At 41.6% G+C, this 14,543-nt stretch overlaps 1 protein-coding gene and 1 long non-coding RNA gene across 5 annotated transcripts in view; one reads left to right on the top strand and one right to left on the bottom strand.

Annotated features, from left to right (window-relative positions):
* Positions 1 to 14,543, bottom strand: part of ASB5 (ankyrin repeat and SOCS box containing 5) — a 57,081-nt gene that overhangs the window by 28,444 nt on the left and 14,094 nt on the right. The window contains exon 1 of one of the 4 annotated variants that reach the window (XM_045452377.1): positions 3,075 to 3,337. The exons of the other annotated variants lie outside the window; for them this stretch is intronic. Coding sequence (XP_045308333.1) covers positions 3,075 to 3,111 — 37 coding nt within the window. The 5' untranslated portion in view covers positions 3,112 to 3,337. Of the gene's footprint in view, positions 1 to 3,074; positions 3,338 to 14,543 lie in introns of those variants that run through there. 4 annotated transcript variants of the gene reach the window in all.
* On the top strand, positions 384 to 14,131 carry LOC123584577. Its single transcript, XR_006705539.1, has 2 exons — positions 384 to 540; positions 13,088 to 14,131. It is a non-coding gene; the product is annotated as an uncharacterized LOC123584577 (long non-coding RNA).

Below are 14,543 nucleotides of genomic sequence, written 5' to 3' on the forward strand. Positions count from 1 at the left end.
AAAACATTTCATGCGTAAAATTATTTCCCATGCGCTACCCCGTTAATAGGTGCTGCCAGATTACCTTGCCAGTATTTACCTCCAAGTCATCACTAATAAACACCAATATCTTTCCCTTATCTTGAATTAAGCTTTAATCCTACGAACTATGTGATCTGAGGCAAGCAGCTTAATGATACCTCTTCTGTAAAATGAAGAACTTGGATAAGATGACCGTCTTCTGGCTCTAACATTCTTTGATCCCATTCTTTGATTGGGATTCTATGACTGACATACAAAGGGCAAGGGTATATGAGCTGGACGCATATTACATTACCACAAAGGAGGCCACAACTTCCCAGGAAAATGAGCTCAGGGCCAACTCAGCTGAGGCAGTCTGTATGGGGGGCACATTCCTAGGGGTCTGAGAAGGCTGAAGGGTGGTCGATGAAGGGGCTTATTCAGTCCGTTCCCTCTCCGTGTCCAGTTGTCACTAACTGTAGGTTCTTTGTCCCCAGGTGGTGGCCGCAGGGGAGTGTGCTGATCTATACAAGCCGCACGGTAGGAATAAATACTAATTTTTTGTTTAAAAAAAAAATTCAATTTTACGCTTTTGACTTTTTGGCTTTGTACTTTTATTGTTGCAAGATAAATATGGGAGGCTTTATTGTGAGAATTGGGATAATTTTTGTTCTTGAAAATTTTGGACACCAGATATTGTCATCATTTCCATGGCTGTCCCCTCTGGGTTGTGTGATCAGAGTGCATACCTCTGTTATTTCATAGACCTAGCACTGTACCTCTTGAACAGTGAGCGTTCAAAGCAAACAAAAAAAGTTAAAGAGTGATTTGAATAATGGCATTCACAAGAATGCATCAGTACTTCAAGAAGGCTTTCTGTAGTCCGTGGGGGGTAATAAATTTCCAGTGCCGTGGGGAGAAAACAAGCCATCGGATCGCATCATAACTACACACGTAGTTAACTCAGATGTGTGCTGGCCTGCAGAATACATATAATAATTCACACATATAATCAAATGGACTAAGGGAATAATAATCACTTCTTTCACAAATTTTCAGTGCATCCAAAGCGAAAGTAATTTTAAGAAATGACTGCAGGAGGGGCGCCTGGGTGGCTTGGTCGGTTAAGCATCCGACTTCAGCTCAGGTCAGGATCTCACGGTCCGTGAGTTTGAGCCCCATGTCGGGCTCTGTGCTGACAGCTCAGAGCCTGGAGCCTGTTTCAGATTCTGTGTCTCCCTCTCTCTCTGCCCCTCCCCTGTTCATGCTCTGTCTCTCTCTGTCTCAAAAATAAATAAACGTTAAAAAAAATTTTTAAAAAAAAAAAAGAAAAAAAAAAGAAATGACTCCAGGAAGTGGAAGGAAAATGTTGTGACAATTAATTTAGTGGAAAAAATAAGGAACAAAATACTAAATCTATGGAGTAGCTCAACTGTATGATTTCATTTAAAAAATGCACAGTGAAGTGAATGTGTTTCGGACGAAATCACTTGAATGCTGGATGTCTGTCATTATATAAACATGAGCGCACTGTGAAATATCTGGATATGAAGAAGAATCTAGCATCTTTCCTTGTGTCCATGTAAAAGTGCATTGGATAGGCTGCAGGATATCATTGGGCAGAAGTTTTAAAGCAAACTAGTATTCGATACAACGCTGCTGGAAATGATAAAAATTACATTCCAAGTAAGATAACAGATTCTGCATTACTATGCCTCAGAAAAAGCATGTGAGTTCACTAGGGATTAGAGATGACATGCTACTACTCCCCACAAAGGCTAACGTAAAATTCTACATCTTTTAGGAAGGATAAAGGAAACGAAACAGGGCCACTCTATTCCCATTTTAACCAACGCTGATGTGTCTGAAAAGTCGGGGACCTATGTTTGGGCTGGTTGCCAATCCTCAGTGAAAAAGTGCTGTGAAGATTGGAAAAATTTCAAAGAGCACTGGAAATCATCAAAAAGCTAAAGGCACTTCTACCGGAGAGCAATCTGAGTACCTTAGAAATTTCAAAATGAGAAGTTGAAGTCTAAGAGGGATTATGCTAGAACTATATACAATCATCCAAGACACCGTTGGGAGTGAATAAACTTTTTCAAGAAATTCTGAAAAACGAGATAGTGGGATCAACTTCTGACAGTTTTAAAATTATATTTGGGACACAAATGGAAACTTTTTTTGGCTCGCACAACCAATCACAAACTGCAGGACCTCACTGGTTCCAAAAGGCAGTGCCGGGCTACCACCTGAATCTTGGGAAACAGGTCAGGATGAACAGACGCCCGCTCGGATCCAGGTGGCAGTGTCCCCCACTTACGACTATGGAATATTTTAAACCCGGACGCTCTCCACCACCCGATTCAACAGTTAGCAACTCACAATTAGTCTTGTTCCTTCTGTCACCCATCCTACCCCACTCCTAGCATCACTTTGAAGCAAACCTCATTATACCATTTGATGCATAAATACCTCAGTTCACACCTCTAAAAGATGAAGACTCTTGGTGATCAGAACTACAGTATCATAATCATACAAAACGCGCTCATTCTGATATATCATCAAATACATGTTGGCAATCTTTATTTTTCGAAGAACAACTCAGTTCACAAATTGCCTTCTAGAATAATACCTAAATTGATCATGTTTACATCCTTTCTCTTAGGACAAAAGTCTGTGATCTCTCTGCTTTCTAAACGTCTTTTTAAAAACGTCAAGGTAGGGGCGCCTGGGTGGCACAGTCAGTTAAGCGTCCGACTTCAGCCAGGTCACAATCTCACGGTCCGGGAGTTCGAGCCCTGCGTCAGGCTCTGGGCTGATGGCTCAGAGCCTGGAGCCTGTTTCCGATTCTGTGTCTCCCTCTCTCTCTGCCCCTCCCCCGTTCATGCTCTGTCTCTCTCTGTCCCAAAAATAAATAAACGTTGAAAAAAAAAAATTAAAAAAAAAAAAAAAGTCAAGGTTCCCATCCCTGAAAAGAAAATGTTTGTCTTCTCTAAAGTACCAATGGCTTGTGAAGTACAAGAAAATATCTTCCTCTTAAGTCATCACACCAGGTATGTTAGATTCCCTTGTACCTGTTACTGCCAAATTTCCACCCTTGCAAAGTCTCATCAGGATCAGGGCATCGTTCAGTTCCGGGAGGCTGTTTTGCCAGGGGTGTCTTTGCCAGGCCACACGTACATGTGTCTCAGAAACGTCGTCTCTGAGCCCCCCTCTTGTCGCTCCATTTTGTTTTCTCTTCTATTTTACTGAAACATGAGTACCTAACTCTGTTGGCCTAGTGATGGGGAGTGAGGGCAGTTGAGGTCTGAGGGCAAACCTGACATGAGTGTCCTGGGGAAAAGCAGAGTGATTGTTACCTAACAGTTAACCTTTGTCCAAGGGTCATTCGCTGCTCCTCTAAAGGTTACTGGGAGACCTAGAGTGACATCTTGTGGTCCAGGACAGCTCCGCTCTTAGTTGCAACTGAGTGGTTAGGTAAGGCCCCAGGGGTCTGAAAAATCGCAATTAGAGAATATACGGTTAGGACGGTGACACAGCCACACGTATAACACAGTGCCTAACCACAGTGGATACTTTATCAGCCTGGGTGTGCAAGACTTTGAGAATCGATATTATGGAAGGAGGTGTTTTCAATATTACCAACTTGTTTTGGTATGATTTTTTTTAAGTATAAGCGTAAATATAAAACCCGGTTAAATTATACCCTTGCACAAAACATTTTGTTGTAGATCCTGAAACAAAATGGAAGGGGCTTCTATTGAGGAAAATGTACCCGTCCCCAACGTCCAGGAAACTTAACAGTGAAGAGTAATTCTCTGTTAGCTGTCACTTACGGGTGATTTCTTTTTAAAAAAATTTTTTTTTTCAACGTTTATTTATTTTTGGGACAGAGAGAGACAGAGCATGAACGGGGGAGGGGCAGAGAGAGAGGGAGACACAGAATTGGAAACAGGCTCCAGGCTCTGAGCCATCAGCCCAGAGCCCGACGTGGGGCTCGAACTCACGGACCGCGAGATCGTGACCTGGCTGAAGTCGGACGCTTAACCGACTGCACCACCCAGGCGCCCCAGTTATGGGTGATTTCTACCATACTCAAATGTTTATTAGTACTGACAGTTAAAATCTCAAAATATTTAAAATATCATTTTCAACATTCTAAAATAAAAGATGTCCCTGGACTTGGGATATTTTTCACTGTACCAAAAGATGTACATGATTTTCTTAAAGGCACAAGTAATCCCTATATGTGGAGAGAAAAAAGTAAAATAACAATTTAAATTCAAAATCCCTAAGATTTTAAACCATGAAAGGCTAGCATAAACTCAAACTACTGAAGTATATTAATTTCTAGTTGCATAATGAAGGAGTAAGTTGATAAAATGTCATTCATTCATTCATTCATTCGCTCAGTATCTCCTAGGTGTCTACTAGATGGCTGTATCCTGGGTACACAAAGATGAAAAGACAGTCGCCAACCGCTTGAACCTTAAACTCTAGACAGCATTTCAGAATTACATGAACCTCACTCACTGTCTAAGAAACCTCTGTATGTCCAGGAATCAGGGACTCCTAGAGTCATGACAATCTTGGAAGTTCCCATCTCTAGGTTGCAGTGATGCCCCTTAACTTCAAGAAGTGTCCACAAAATATCTGATTTGCATACAATTTTCACTGAAGTTAAATAAATAGTAAGCGGTAAATAGTGATTCCCAATAAAGAAGAAACGACATTACAGTAGAAGATGTCATTGAGAAAGGAAAAAAATACAGAGAATCTAGCCAAAGATATCAATTCTGTCTTTGAAAACAGGATTCAACATTTCTCCAGACTTCTGTTGAACATATTTGTGCAAGAAGGTATATACACTTCTAATTTTGTTTTTCAGCCATAATAAACAGAACTAAAATATTTAAAACTCCCACTGATGGAACTATTGTTTCCCATCTCCACATACATCAGCAACATATCTACACTTGGCTTAACAGATCTCAGGAGATCCACTTTCTAATAGAGCTATTCATTCCAACACAGAGTAGTAGTTAGGGGCCTCAATACTGCCCTCAAATGACCAAATCTGGGTCCATACCCCAGAGGGGGCAAACGATAAATGTGTTACCTTGAGAAAGTTACCTCATTTCTTTGTGCCTCAATTTCCTCATCTGGAAAATGGGATAACAGTCCTACCTCACAGGATTTCTGTAAGAATTAAATGAATTAATATATAAATCAGAACCATGCCTGGTATACAGTTAGCCCTCAAATAATGTTAGTTTTTATGGTATCATCCTGGCTAATGTAGAATTGTACATATAAATGCATCATTCATGCCTTTTTCATCAAATCTTGCCTTTCTATTTAGTAGTAAAGTTAAAAAGCAAATTAAAAACTCACAATGCTCCAGCATTCACTTACTGGTAAACGCCACAATATTCACGGTTGACTAGTTGCTCAGTGTCTATGGTGTATACAAAACAGTTCTTGGTCTACTGGATATAACTTTGGTACTTTGTAAGCAAAACAAAATAAAACAACCAACCAAAGAAAATCAGCTAATAAAAATTAAGCAACAAAAAATGCAGACTAGAACAGCTGCGGACTCAAAAAATGTCCTGTGTCAGAGGTGAGTCTACTGGTCACAAAGAAAGAAATGCTGGTTGATATATAACTGATCAGCCATTTTCACAGAAAAATTACAAAAAAAATGAGAAAATACTTAAAATATTAGAAATGAGAAAATTTTTAAAAGAGAAGGAAAGAAACCACAAATTTTGAAGTACAGTAAAACCTTGGATTGCAAGTAACTTGCTCTGCACGTGTTCCACAAGATGAGCAAACATTTCTAATAAATTTTAACTTGATAAACAAGCAATGTCTTGCAATACGAGTAGTACGTGACGCCCAATGTCACATGATCACAGCTGAGCCAATGGTCCTTGAAATTCGCTTTAATATAAGAGTGCTTTGAATTACAAGCATGTTTCTGGAACGAATTATGCCCGCAAACCAAGGTTTTACTGTAATTGCAAGCAGCATTATTCTGGAAACATAGAAGTCTCTCAAATATCCTTATCAACAATCCTTAGGTTCTGGAAGGTTTTACCAGGGGTGATGAAGCTGGATGATTTGGACAGTCCCTGAGTGCAGCTTTGTTCAGTTGAATTTTACTTCCTCTTTTCCCTAGGTAAGTGCCCGTTTAACGGACAAAGAAATGAATGACAATTCCTAGATGTGCAATAATGCACTTTAGTGTCTACACTGAAAATCCCTTGATAAAGTTAATTGCCATTAGCCCAGGGCATTCAAATGAATAAGCTGACCCATTACTTCACCATGCCAAATTTCTTCCCCAGTTTCCTTTGATTATGTCCATATTCATTCATCTCCAATACCATCACCCTTGGGTCAAAGGCTTAGACCACGCTACTGGATATTCCTGTACTGTAACAGATACTAACTGTTCTCTCTACATCCATTCTGGCATCGTCCAATCTCTACTGATTAAGTGATATGTCTGGGTTTGCTTCAGAATAATCCCAGGGTGATTTTTGCAGGTTTGATTGTGTACTTCTGCCAAAGCAAGGTTGTATCTCGTAACAGGGTGTTATCTTTCCACTCAATCTATGGGCCAGAATGTTATTTAAAACAGGCACCCTTATCATAAAAATTTCTTAGAAAGCTGATGCTTCACGCTAGATTTGGTTTGCTGATATTTTATTTAAGATGTTCGCAGCTATGTTCATGAGTAAGATTGACTTCCTCTAATTTGCCTTTCCTTTACTGACTATTTCAAGTTTGAGTAACGTATCCATTAAACTGATCACTCGGAATGTTCTAGAATGAGGAATTTTTTGTAGCAGTTAGTTAACCTGCCTCTGTGGTTGCAGGTTAAGAATCTCTGTGAGGCTGCTGTCTTTGCAGGTGTGCTGGGCTTGACGTTACCATAGGCTGTCTGGCTGACCGTGGTAACAAGAGCCGAATGTGAATTTGGGGAGAGCAAAGGTGTACTTGAAGCCTTGAGGAAAACCTGGAACAGTTTGTCTGTCTCTGGGGTAGACATCCCTGTCTCCTCAGGGATGTTGGTGCCCTGAGGAGAACTGGTGCCTTTCACCCCAGAACGCACACACAGCTGGCCTGGGACTCCGGAACCCAAGTGAACAACCTGGAGGGAGCTGAGCTAGCTGTAGATCTGACATTGCCAGATGACCAGTGACATGTACAAGCAGGATGGCACAAACGTGGACTGTAAAAGTGGCAGCTCCTCTACTCTGCCATCCGATGTTCTACAAAGTTCTCCTCTGCCCAATCCCAATCCAGACCAACACTAGAAAGGCAATCCTGGGAAGCAGTTTTGGCATAACTAAGTTGATGTGGTACAAAGCCACTAGATGTAATGGTTACTAACTCCATGAAAGGAGCTGAGGACTTGTCCTTGGCTTTCTCTGCTGTCATGGTTCACCTATTAGAAATATTTCTACCTATAATGCTTGGTAGACACCCCAGGTTATATCCTCTGCTCTTGGATGTGTTTTGGAGGAAGTTTTTTTTTTGTTTGTTTATTTATCTTTGAGAGAGAGAGAGTGGGAAAGAGTGGGGGAGGGAAGATACAGAGAGCATGCAAGTAGGGGAGGGGTAGAGAGACGGAGAGAGAGAATCCCAGCCTATCGGTGTGGAGCCTGATGTGGGGCTCAATCCCACGAAGATCCTGTGAGATCATGACCTGAGCCGCAATTAAGAGTCAGATGCTTAACTGACTGAGCCACCCAGGTGCCCCTGCCTGTAAGTCTTATCCCGCATTAATATGGTGATACACTTGCAGGTAATATTTCTCTTGGGTCTATTCAACTTTTCTGAATCCTTATTTTTTAGACGAGTCATTAAAAAATATATATATTGCTGGCTATTACCTAAAAAAATCTGAAAATGGTTATCTTTAAACAAGAGAACTCAACTTATTTATTTAAAATTCTTATTTAAATTACTGATCTATTTAGTTACTTATAGTTAGATTTATATTTCCCATGTTAGTTCTGTACTTTGTCTTTTCCCCACCTTTTCTGTTTCTTTCTTCTCTTTCTTTAGTTATTTTTGCTTGATTAATTTTATAATTCCATTTTCCCCTATTCTCCTCTGAAAGTTATACTGTATTTTTTTTTTTAACTCTGGGCCTATTATTTTATTCCAACTCCAACACTAAAGAAAGCTGCAATAAAATTATAGACCTAATCTTGTCTGCAGAAGTGACATATTTCAAGTACAAGTTTGGAGGGACACATGTCTCATACCCCAAAGCACAAATTCCCTTGTTCCCTGGGGTACCAGCTGTAAACCACATGTACATCCATAGCTACTTACATCTGTAGCACAAAATACATACATTGCTAATCATTATCTGCCAATTATCACTCTACATTACTATATATGACTCATACCTAGAACCTCTCTTTAGAAACAAGACCTCAGATCCAGTGCAGAGAAAAAGTCTTTCCCGAAAACCGGCTAGCTCTTTAATACACCTCAACCTTCTCTTGCTACCCAGTGAAAACAGCCAAACTGAACAGTCACTTCAGTGAAAATGACCCATGCCTCGCTTCAGCCACCACCCTCCTTATAGTTTGTTCTCTGAACCTGGCTTGTCAGGAGTTTCCAGATCACCTTAATTACTCCACAGTTCATTACCTGGAAGCAATAAGGCATATTACAGAATACTATGCAAACATAATAAAACACAGAAAGATCCCCAAGTTGACCTTGGCATAGATTTAATAAGGAGGGCACTTGTGACGAGCACTGAGTGTTGGATGTGAGTGATGAATCACTCAATTCTATACCCGAAACTCATATTACACGGTGTGTTAACTAACTTGGATTTAAATGAAAACTTGAAAAAGGAAAAAAAATTAATCATGGTTATTTAAACCTTTTATGGACACTTTGAAGACAGTTGATGGGCCAGGATGTAATAGGAGAAAGGAAGAATGATACTGCTAAATCAGGTTTTTCTGAGACAAGATTTTTAAAAGTTGAAAAAAACTCATCTTAAAAAAGAATAATTCTCCAGACCATCTAGCAGGCAGGTGCATTCCATGGGTCCAGGAAGTAAGGAATGGACGCTTTGAAAGATCAAATAGTTTAAACCAGTATGACTGCCCCAGACACAACCACAGAATATGCCAGTGTGTCACTTACGAGGGGAGTCCGGGCCCTGTGTACTGATAATTAGGCGAAAAAGTGAACTCCATCATTGATGATATGAGGAATGCTAAAAAAAAAAAAAGAAATGCATTTGCAGAAGTAAGTGCTCCTTAAGTAAACAGGATGCCCAGATGTATGCACAGTTAGAAACTGCTGGGTTAATAAAGACAGAACAACACTCCGCTAACGTAACAAAAATAATAAGGTACTTCCTTAAAAATGGTAAAGGTTGTCTACAAAACCAAAGAAACAAAAACCTTCAGGAAACATTATACCTAATGGCAAAATGTTGAAAACTTTCCCTCTGAATGGAAAAATTTAAAAACAGACACTAATTATCACCCCTCCATCAAACACTATACTGAAGGTTTTAATCCACAGAATAACTGAGGAAAAAGAAAGAATGGCATAACAATTAGGAAGAAACACAACTGGCATTAGTCACAAATAATATGATTTTCTACCTAAAAAAACCCCACAGCACCTACAGACTCCTATCAGAATTAATGAAAGTTTGGCAAGTTTGCTGAGTATAAAATTAATATATCAAAATTAATTGTATTTCTCTACGCCTACAGTATAGAGATGGAAAATGAAACAATTTAACAAGACACTTTTCACAGTACCATAGAACAATTTAATACCCAGGAATGAATTCAACAAAAATATGTAAGACCTCCTCAGGGGATAATAATAAAACCTTACTGAGAGACATTAAAGAAAACCTGAATGAATGGGGAAATATATCATGTTTAGCCATTGGAAGGGCAAGGACTGCAAAGATATGAATATCCTTGTAATAAATGACTGACAGGTTAAATGAATCACAACAAAAAACCCCACAGGTGTTTTGTGAACCACAGAAGTTGCTTCTAAAATTTGGAATTACAAATTACTGAGGATGGCCAAAGCCACTGAGAAAACAGAACAAAATGGCAGGGGGAGAGGAAGGCTTGTCCAACCAGGTATCAAGATATTTGAAAGCGGTAGAAACCAACGTAGTGTGGTTTAGGTCTGGAGAGATGTACCCAGGAAGAGAGCCCATAAACAGACCTTTGTATGAACAGACACTCTACTCACACAGAAGGGCTGCGGCAGTGACCATGGTTGACAGAATGTGTGACTGACTTCCTGCTAACTGGGAGGAATATAATTGGCTATCCACTTGGAAAAAAGGGGCTTACCACTCAAAAGGTCATTTGCAAATGGACAATTTGAAAGGAAAGCTTTAAGAAGAAAATACAGAAAAATACTTTTGAGGGCGCCTGGATGGCTCGGTTAAGTGTCGGGCTCTTGATTTCAGCTCAGGTCACGATCTCATGGTTCGTGGGATCGAGTGTGGATGCCCACGTCAGGCTCTGCACTGACAGTTCGGAGCCTATGTGGATTCTCTCTTCCTCTCTCTCTCTGCCCCTCCCCCATGCCTGTGTGCATATGGGTGAGGGCACTCTCTCAAAAATAAATAAATAAATTTAAAAGAAAAAATATTTTCATGATCTTGAAGTGTGGCAGGAATTTTTAAAGTAAATTACACAAAAAGTGTTAACCGAAATGGCAAATATTTATAAATTTGACTATTTAAAAATTTTTTTTAATGTTTTATGTTTATTTTTGAAAGAGAGAGACAGAACATGAGCAGGGGAGGGGCAGAGAGAGAGAGAGGGAGACTAAAGCAGGCTCCAGGCTCTGAGCTGTCAGCACGGAGCCCGACGCGGGGTTTGAACCTACAGACCGCGAGATTATGACCTGAGCCGAAGTCAGACGCTCAGCTGACTGAGCCACCCAGGCACCCCTAAATTTGAGTATTTTTAAATAAAGAGCGTCTATTCACCAAAAGAAAAACCATAAAAAGTGGGAAGCTGAGCCACAAAAGATATTTGTAAGTAAGTAGTATCTTTAAGTTTTTTTCATTTTTTATTTGTTAGAATATATAAATCACTTAAATCCAAGAAAAACAGGGCAGAAAACCCAATAGAATAGATGGCAAAATATCTGGTACACACATCACAATAGTGGAAGTACAGATGGCCAATAAGCATATGAAAATGGCATTATTAGGGAAATGAAAATTAACCCATACGGTTGCATTAGACCATACATAATCTGCGTGCCCGCTAGATTGGCAAAAATTAAGAATACGGACAATACCACATATTAGCAGTAATGGGAGGGACTGTGAATTCTCATACACTGCGGGTTTCACTGTAGATAAAATCACGTTGGAAAACAGTGTAACACCAACTAAAAAGCCAAAGTTTTACATGCTGTTTGACCTGGCGATTCTCCTCCTAGCGCTGCACAAACTTGCGTGTACTCAATGTTTATCTCCGTATGATTCCTAGTTAAGCCACATTTGGAATTTACAGCGCTGAAAATGAATGAACTCCAGATACACATAGATAAATGCTTCTCTCATGCTGTTCGGTGAAGAAAGTAAATCAGGAACGTATATTTAGAGAATGGTTTGATTTATATACAATTTAAAAGCAGGCTAAACCAAACTGTCTCTACTTGACGTATATTCAGGGCAGTGAAGCCCTTAAAGAAAGACAAGAAGACGATCACCGGAAAAGTAGTCACCCTCTGTCCACCCACCCCCTGTCAGAATAAAACAGGATGTTCTGAATGGAAAGGGGACACCTGGATGCCTTCTGAGATTCTAGGATGTTCTATTTCTTGATGTAGATGGTGGTTAAACAGGTGTCTACTAAACAATCTTTTACTTTTTTATTATTAAAAAATTTTTTGTGAGAGCAAGAGAAAGAGAGAATCTTAGCACGTTCCATGCTCAGTGTGGAGCCTGATGCGGAGCTCGATCCCACCACTCAGAGATCATGCATGACCTGAGCAGAAATCAAGAGTTCGATGCTCAATTGCCTGGACCACTCAGGTGCCCATCTGCTTTACGGTCATTTATAAATGTCTATAAATGTGTTCTGTTTCTTTTTTTTCCTGATGTAGTTTATTTTATGGTGACAAAAATACTAATCAACAAAAGGAGGCCAGCCAAAAGGATTTTAAGTAGAGGAGGGGGCTAGCAGCAAACCTAACGGTCCAATAAGAGAAAGGGTCGCACTTGGCTCCCGTCACTCTGAGCAGCAGGACCCGGGGGGCTCCTTGCTCGCCCGCCTGCCTGAATCTGCTGAGCGTCTGCTCCGTGCATGAGGCCAGTAAGGCTCTTCTCCCGTTTGTGCAGAAACGTTAGCCGTTCGCCTCTCCGGGACAGAGTGCCCGAGATGACCCATGGGCTTTCTCTTCGAACCGCAAGTGTGCATGCCAGCCAGGGAGAGGAAGGGGACCATGGGACAGAGCACTACCCCAGCGTGGCTGCAGAGGAAAGTCGCTAGCCATATGTTTCAGGGGACTTTGGGGGACCCCTGAAGTGACTCATTGAAAGCATGTCTGTCTGCAAGACCACAGGGACTGTTCTAAAATAATTGTCATTATGTGTTCTGTGGTGACTCGTGACAGTTCTGAGCAGTTCAGTTGAGTACATTCTCCATGTTCTGGAATAGGGCAGGTGAGGTCATGGGTATGATAGATTCACAAAAGGTAACTCGGGTTCTCTGTGCTGAAAACTCCTCTGGTCAAAAATGATTCACCAACAGGCAGAATAACATGAAAGAATCATACTGTTTCAGAGCGAAGAGAGGACTCAGATCGCACGGACTTCAGTGATTGACGGATGGTTTCAAAAGAGCCCCGTGAGGCCAGCAGACCCACCGTGGAGCGTGCGGGCAAAGCCTGGGGCTCTGCCTTCAGACAGCACAGCGACCACTCTATCGGCTAAATTGAGCTTCTGGAGCATCAGAGAAAATGTCAGTGGCTTAAAAAAAAAAAAAAAAAAAGCCTTCAAAACCCACTGATTTTGTCTAACTTCTTCATTTTGCAGGTACGGAAACCGAAGTTCAGAGAGGGTAGGTGCTGTCCTCAAGGTCATCCAGCACATTACCAGCGAAGCAAGACCGGAAACAGCCAGGATTGTCCACTCCCCGCCAGTGTTCTTTCCATCTGCCCTCGACATCGTGGGCAGACACACTAAACCGGTGAGCATAAAACCAGGAAGGCAAAAACAGATCTAACGACCTCTGGCCCCTACGCCGTAAGGTTTCTGTAAGGACTAAATGGGCTCATGATCGCAAGGGCTCCGGACAGCCCGTGGCGTCGGACGGAGACCAGAGTTGGTGTTTGCTCTCAGATTCTCATAAAACGACACTTTCCTCGTCCTTCCTTCTCTTTCCCCGCTTGGTTACAACGTCCTGTCCCTGCCGACTGCCGGCCTGAAATTTACACAGGTCCACAAACCCATACAAGGAATGAAATGGGCAACCCATGTTCTCTAGTCTGAGCCCGACAGCTGCTGGGGAGAAAATCTGATATGCGCCACGGACAAGGACTTAACGTAAGAACAATTTTACACATAATCCTTCTCCTCCCCATAGTTCTAGCCACAAATGGTTTTACCCCCACGAACCGTGTGTTCACGGAAGGGTCAGGCGTCGGCAGCAGCTGCGGGTTTTACGTTGACGCTGAAGGGAGAGGCGTGCTGACGTCTGTGTCTGCCACGTTGAACGTACTTGGAGGAGCAGGGCTTAGAGCAGGAAGCACAGGAAGTCAGGAGTCCCAGGCGTGCTGGCCTCAACTCGAGCTTGGTGTGAGCGGGCAGCCTCACGTACGCTCGGGCTGGCCAGCTCCGGTGTCCCAGGGGCCGGTCTGTCCTTGTGTGTCTGTCCAATCTGTGTCTACCCCTGGCTGTAAGGGCGACTGCTCCGTTTCACCCTTGGGCTTCCTTATCCTGACACCGACATAAACCAATCCCCCTGCAATCCTTCAGCCGCCCCGGTACAAAGAAGCCAGTTGCGTGATGGGCAAAAGCAAGATTTAAAAAAAAAAAAATGTTTTATGTGTATCATTCCTACCACTTTGGTAACTAAAACAGATACGGCAGAATTTGGGGCCCAGGCCTGAAGGGTGAAGAGCTAACATCCAGAGGTATTGTTTGCGGCACGTACTGATCTAAGTTTTACGTCAGCCAAACCCCTTCTCGTGATACCTTCTGACACTTGACAAGAGAAGACAAGAGAGTCATCTCCTCTCAGTTATAGTTCTGACGTATGGCGTTTCGGGTGTTTTCTGTTCGTGACACACGCTTCGCGGTGCCCTAAGGAGCATTCAGTTTAAAACGAACAAAGGATGAACATTTAGTAACATGTGAAGTTTGGCTCAGAAAGTTAAAAATTTTAAGAATAAAAATGCATTCCCTGAAGGTGAAAAATCAAAGAGTAAACAGATAGCATCCCTCACCAGAAGGGAAGCGGTCTGGGTTCGTAGGCGATGATGAATAAGAT

The sequence above is a fragment of the Leopardus geoffroyi genome, chromosome B1, assembly GCF_018350155.1.
Source record: "Leopardus geoffroyi isolate Oge1 chromosome B1, O.geoffroyi_Oge1_pat1.0, whole genome shotgun sequence".
Lineage (NCBI taxonomy): Eukaryota > Metazoa > Chordata > Mammalia > Carnivora > Felidae > Leopardus > Leopardus geoffroyi.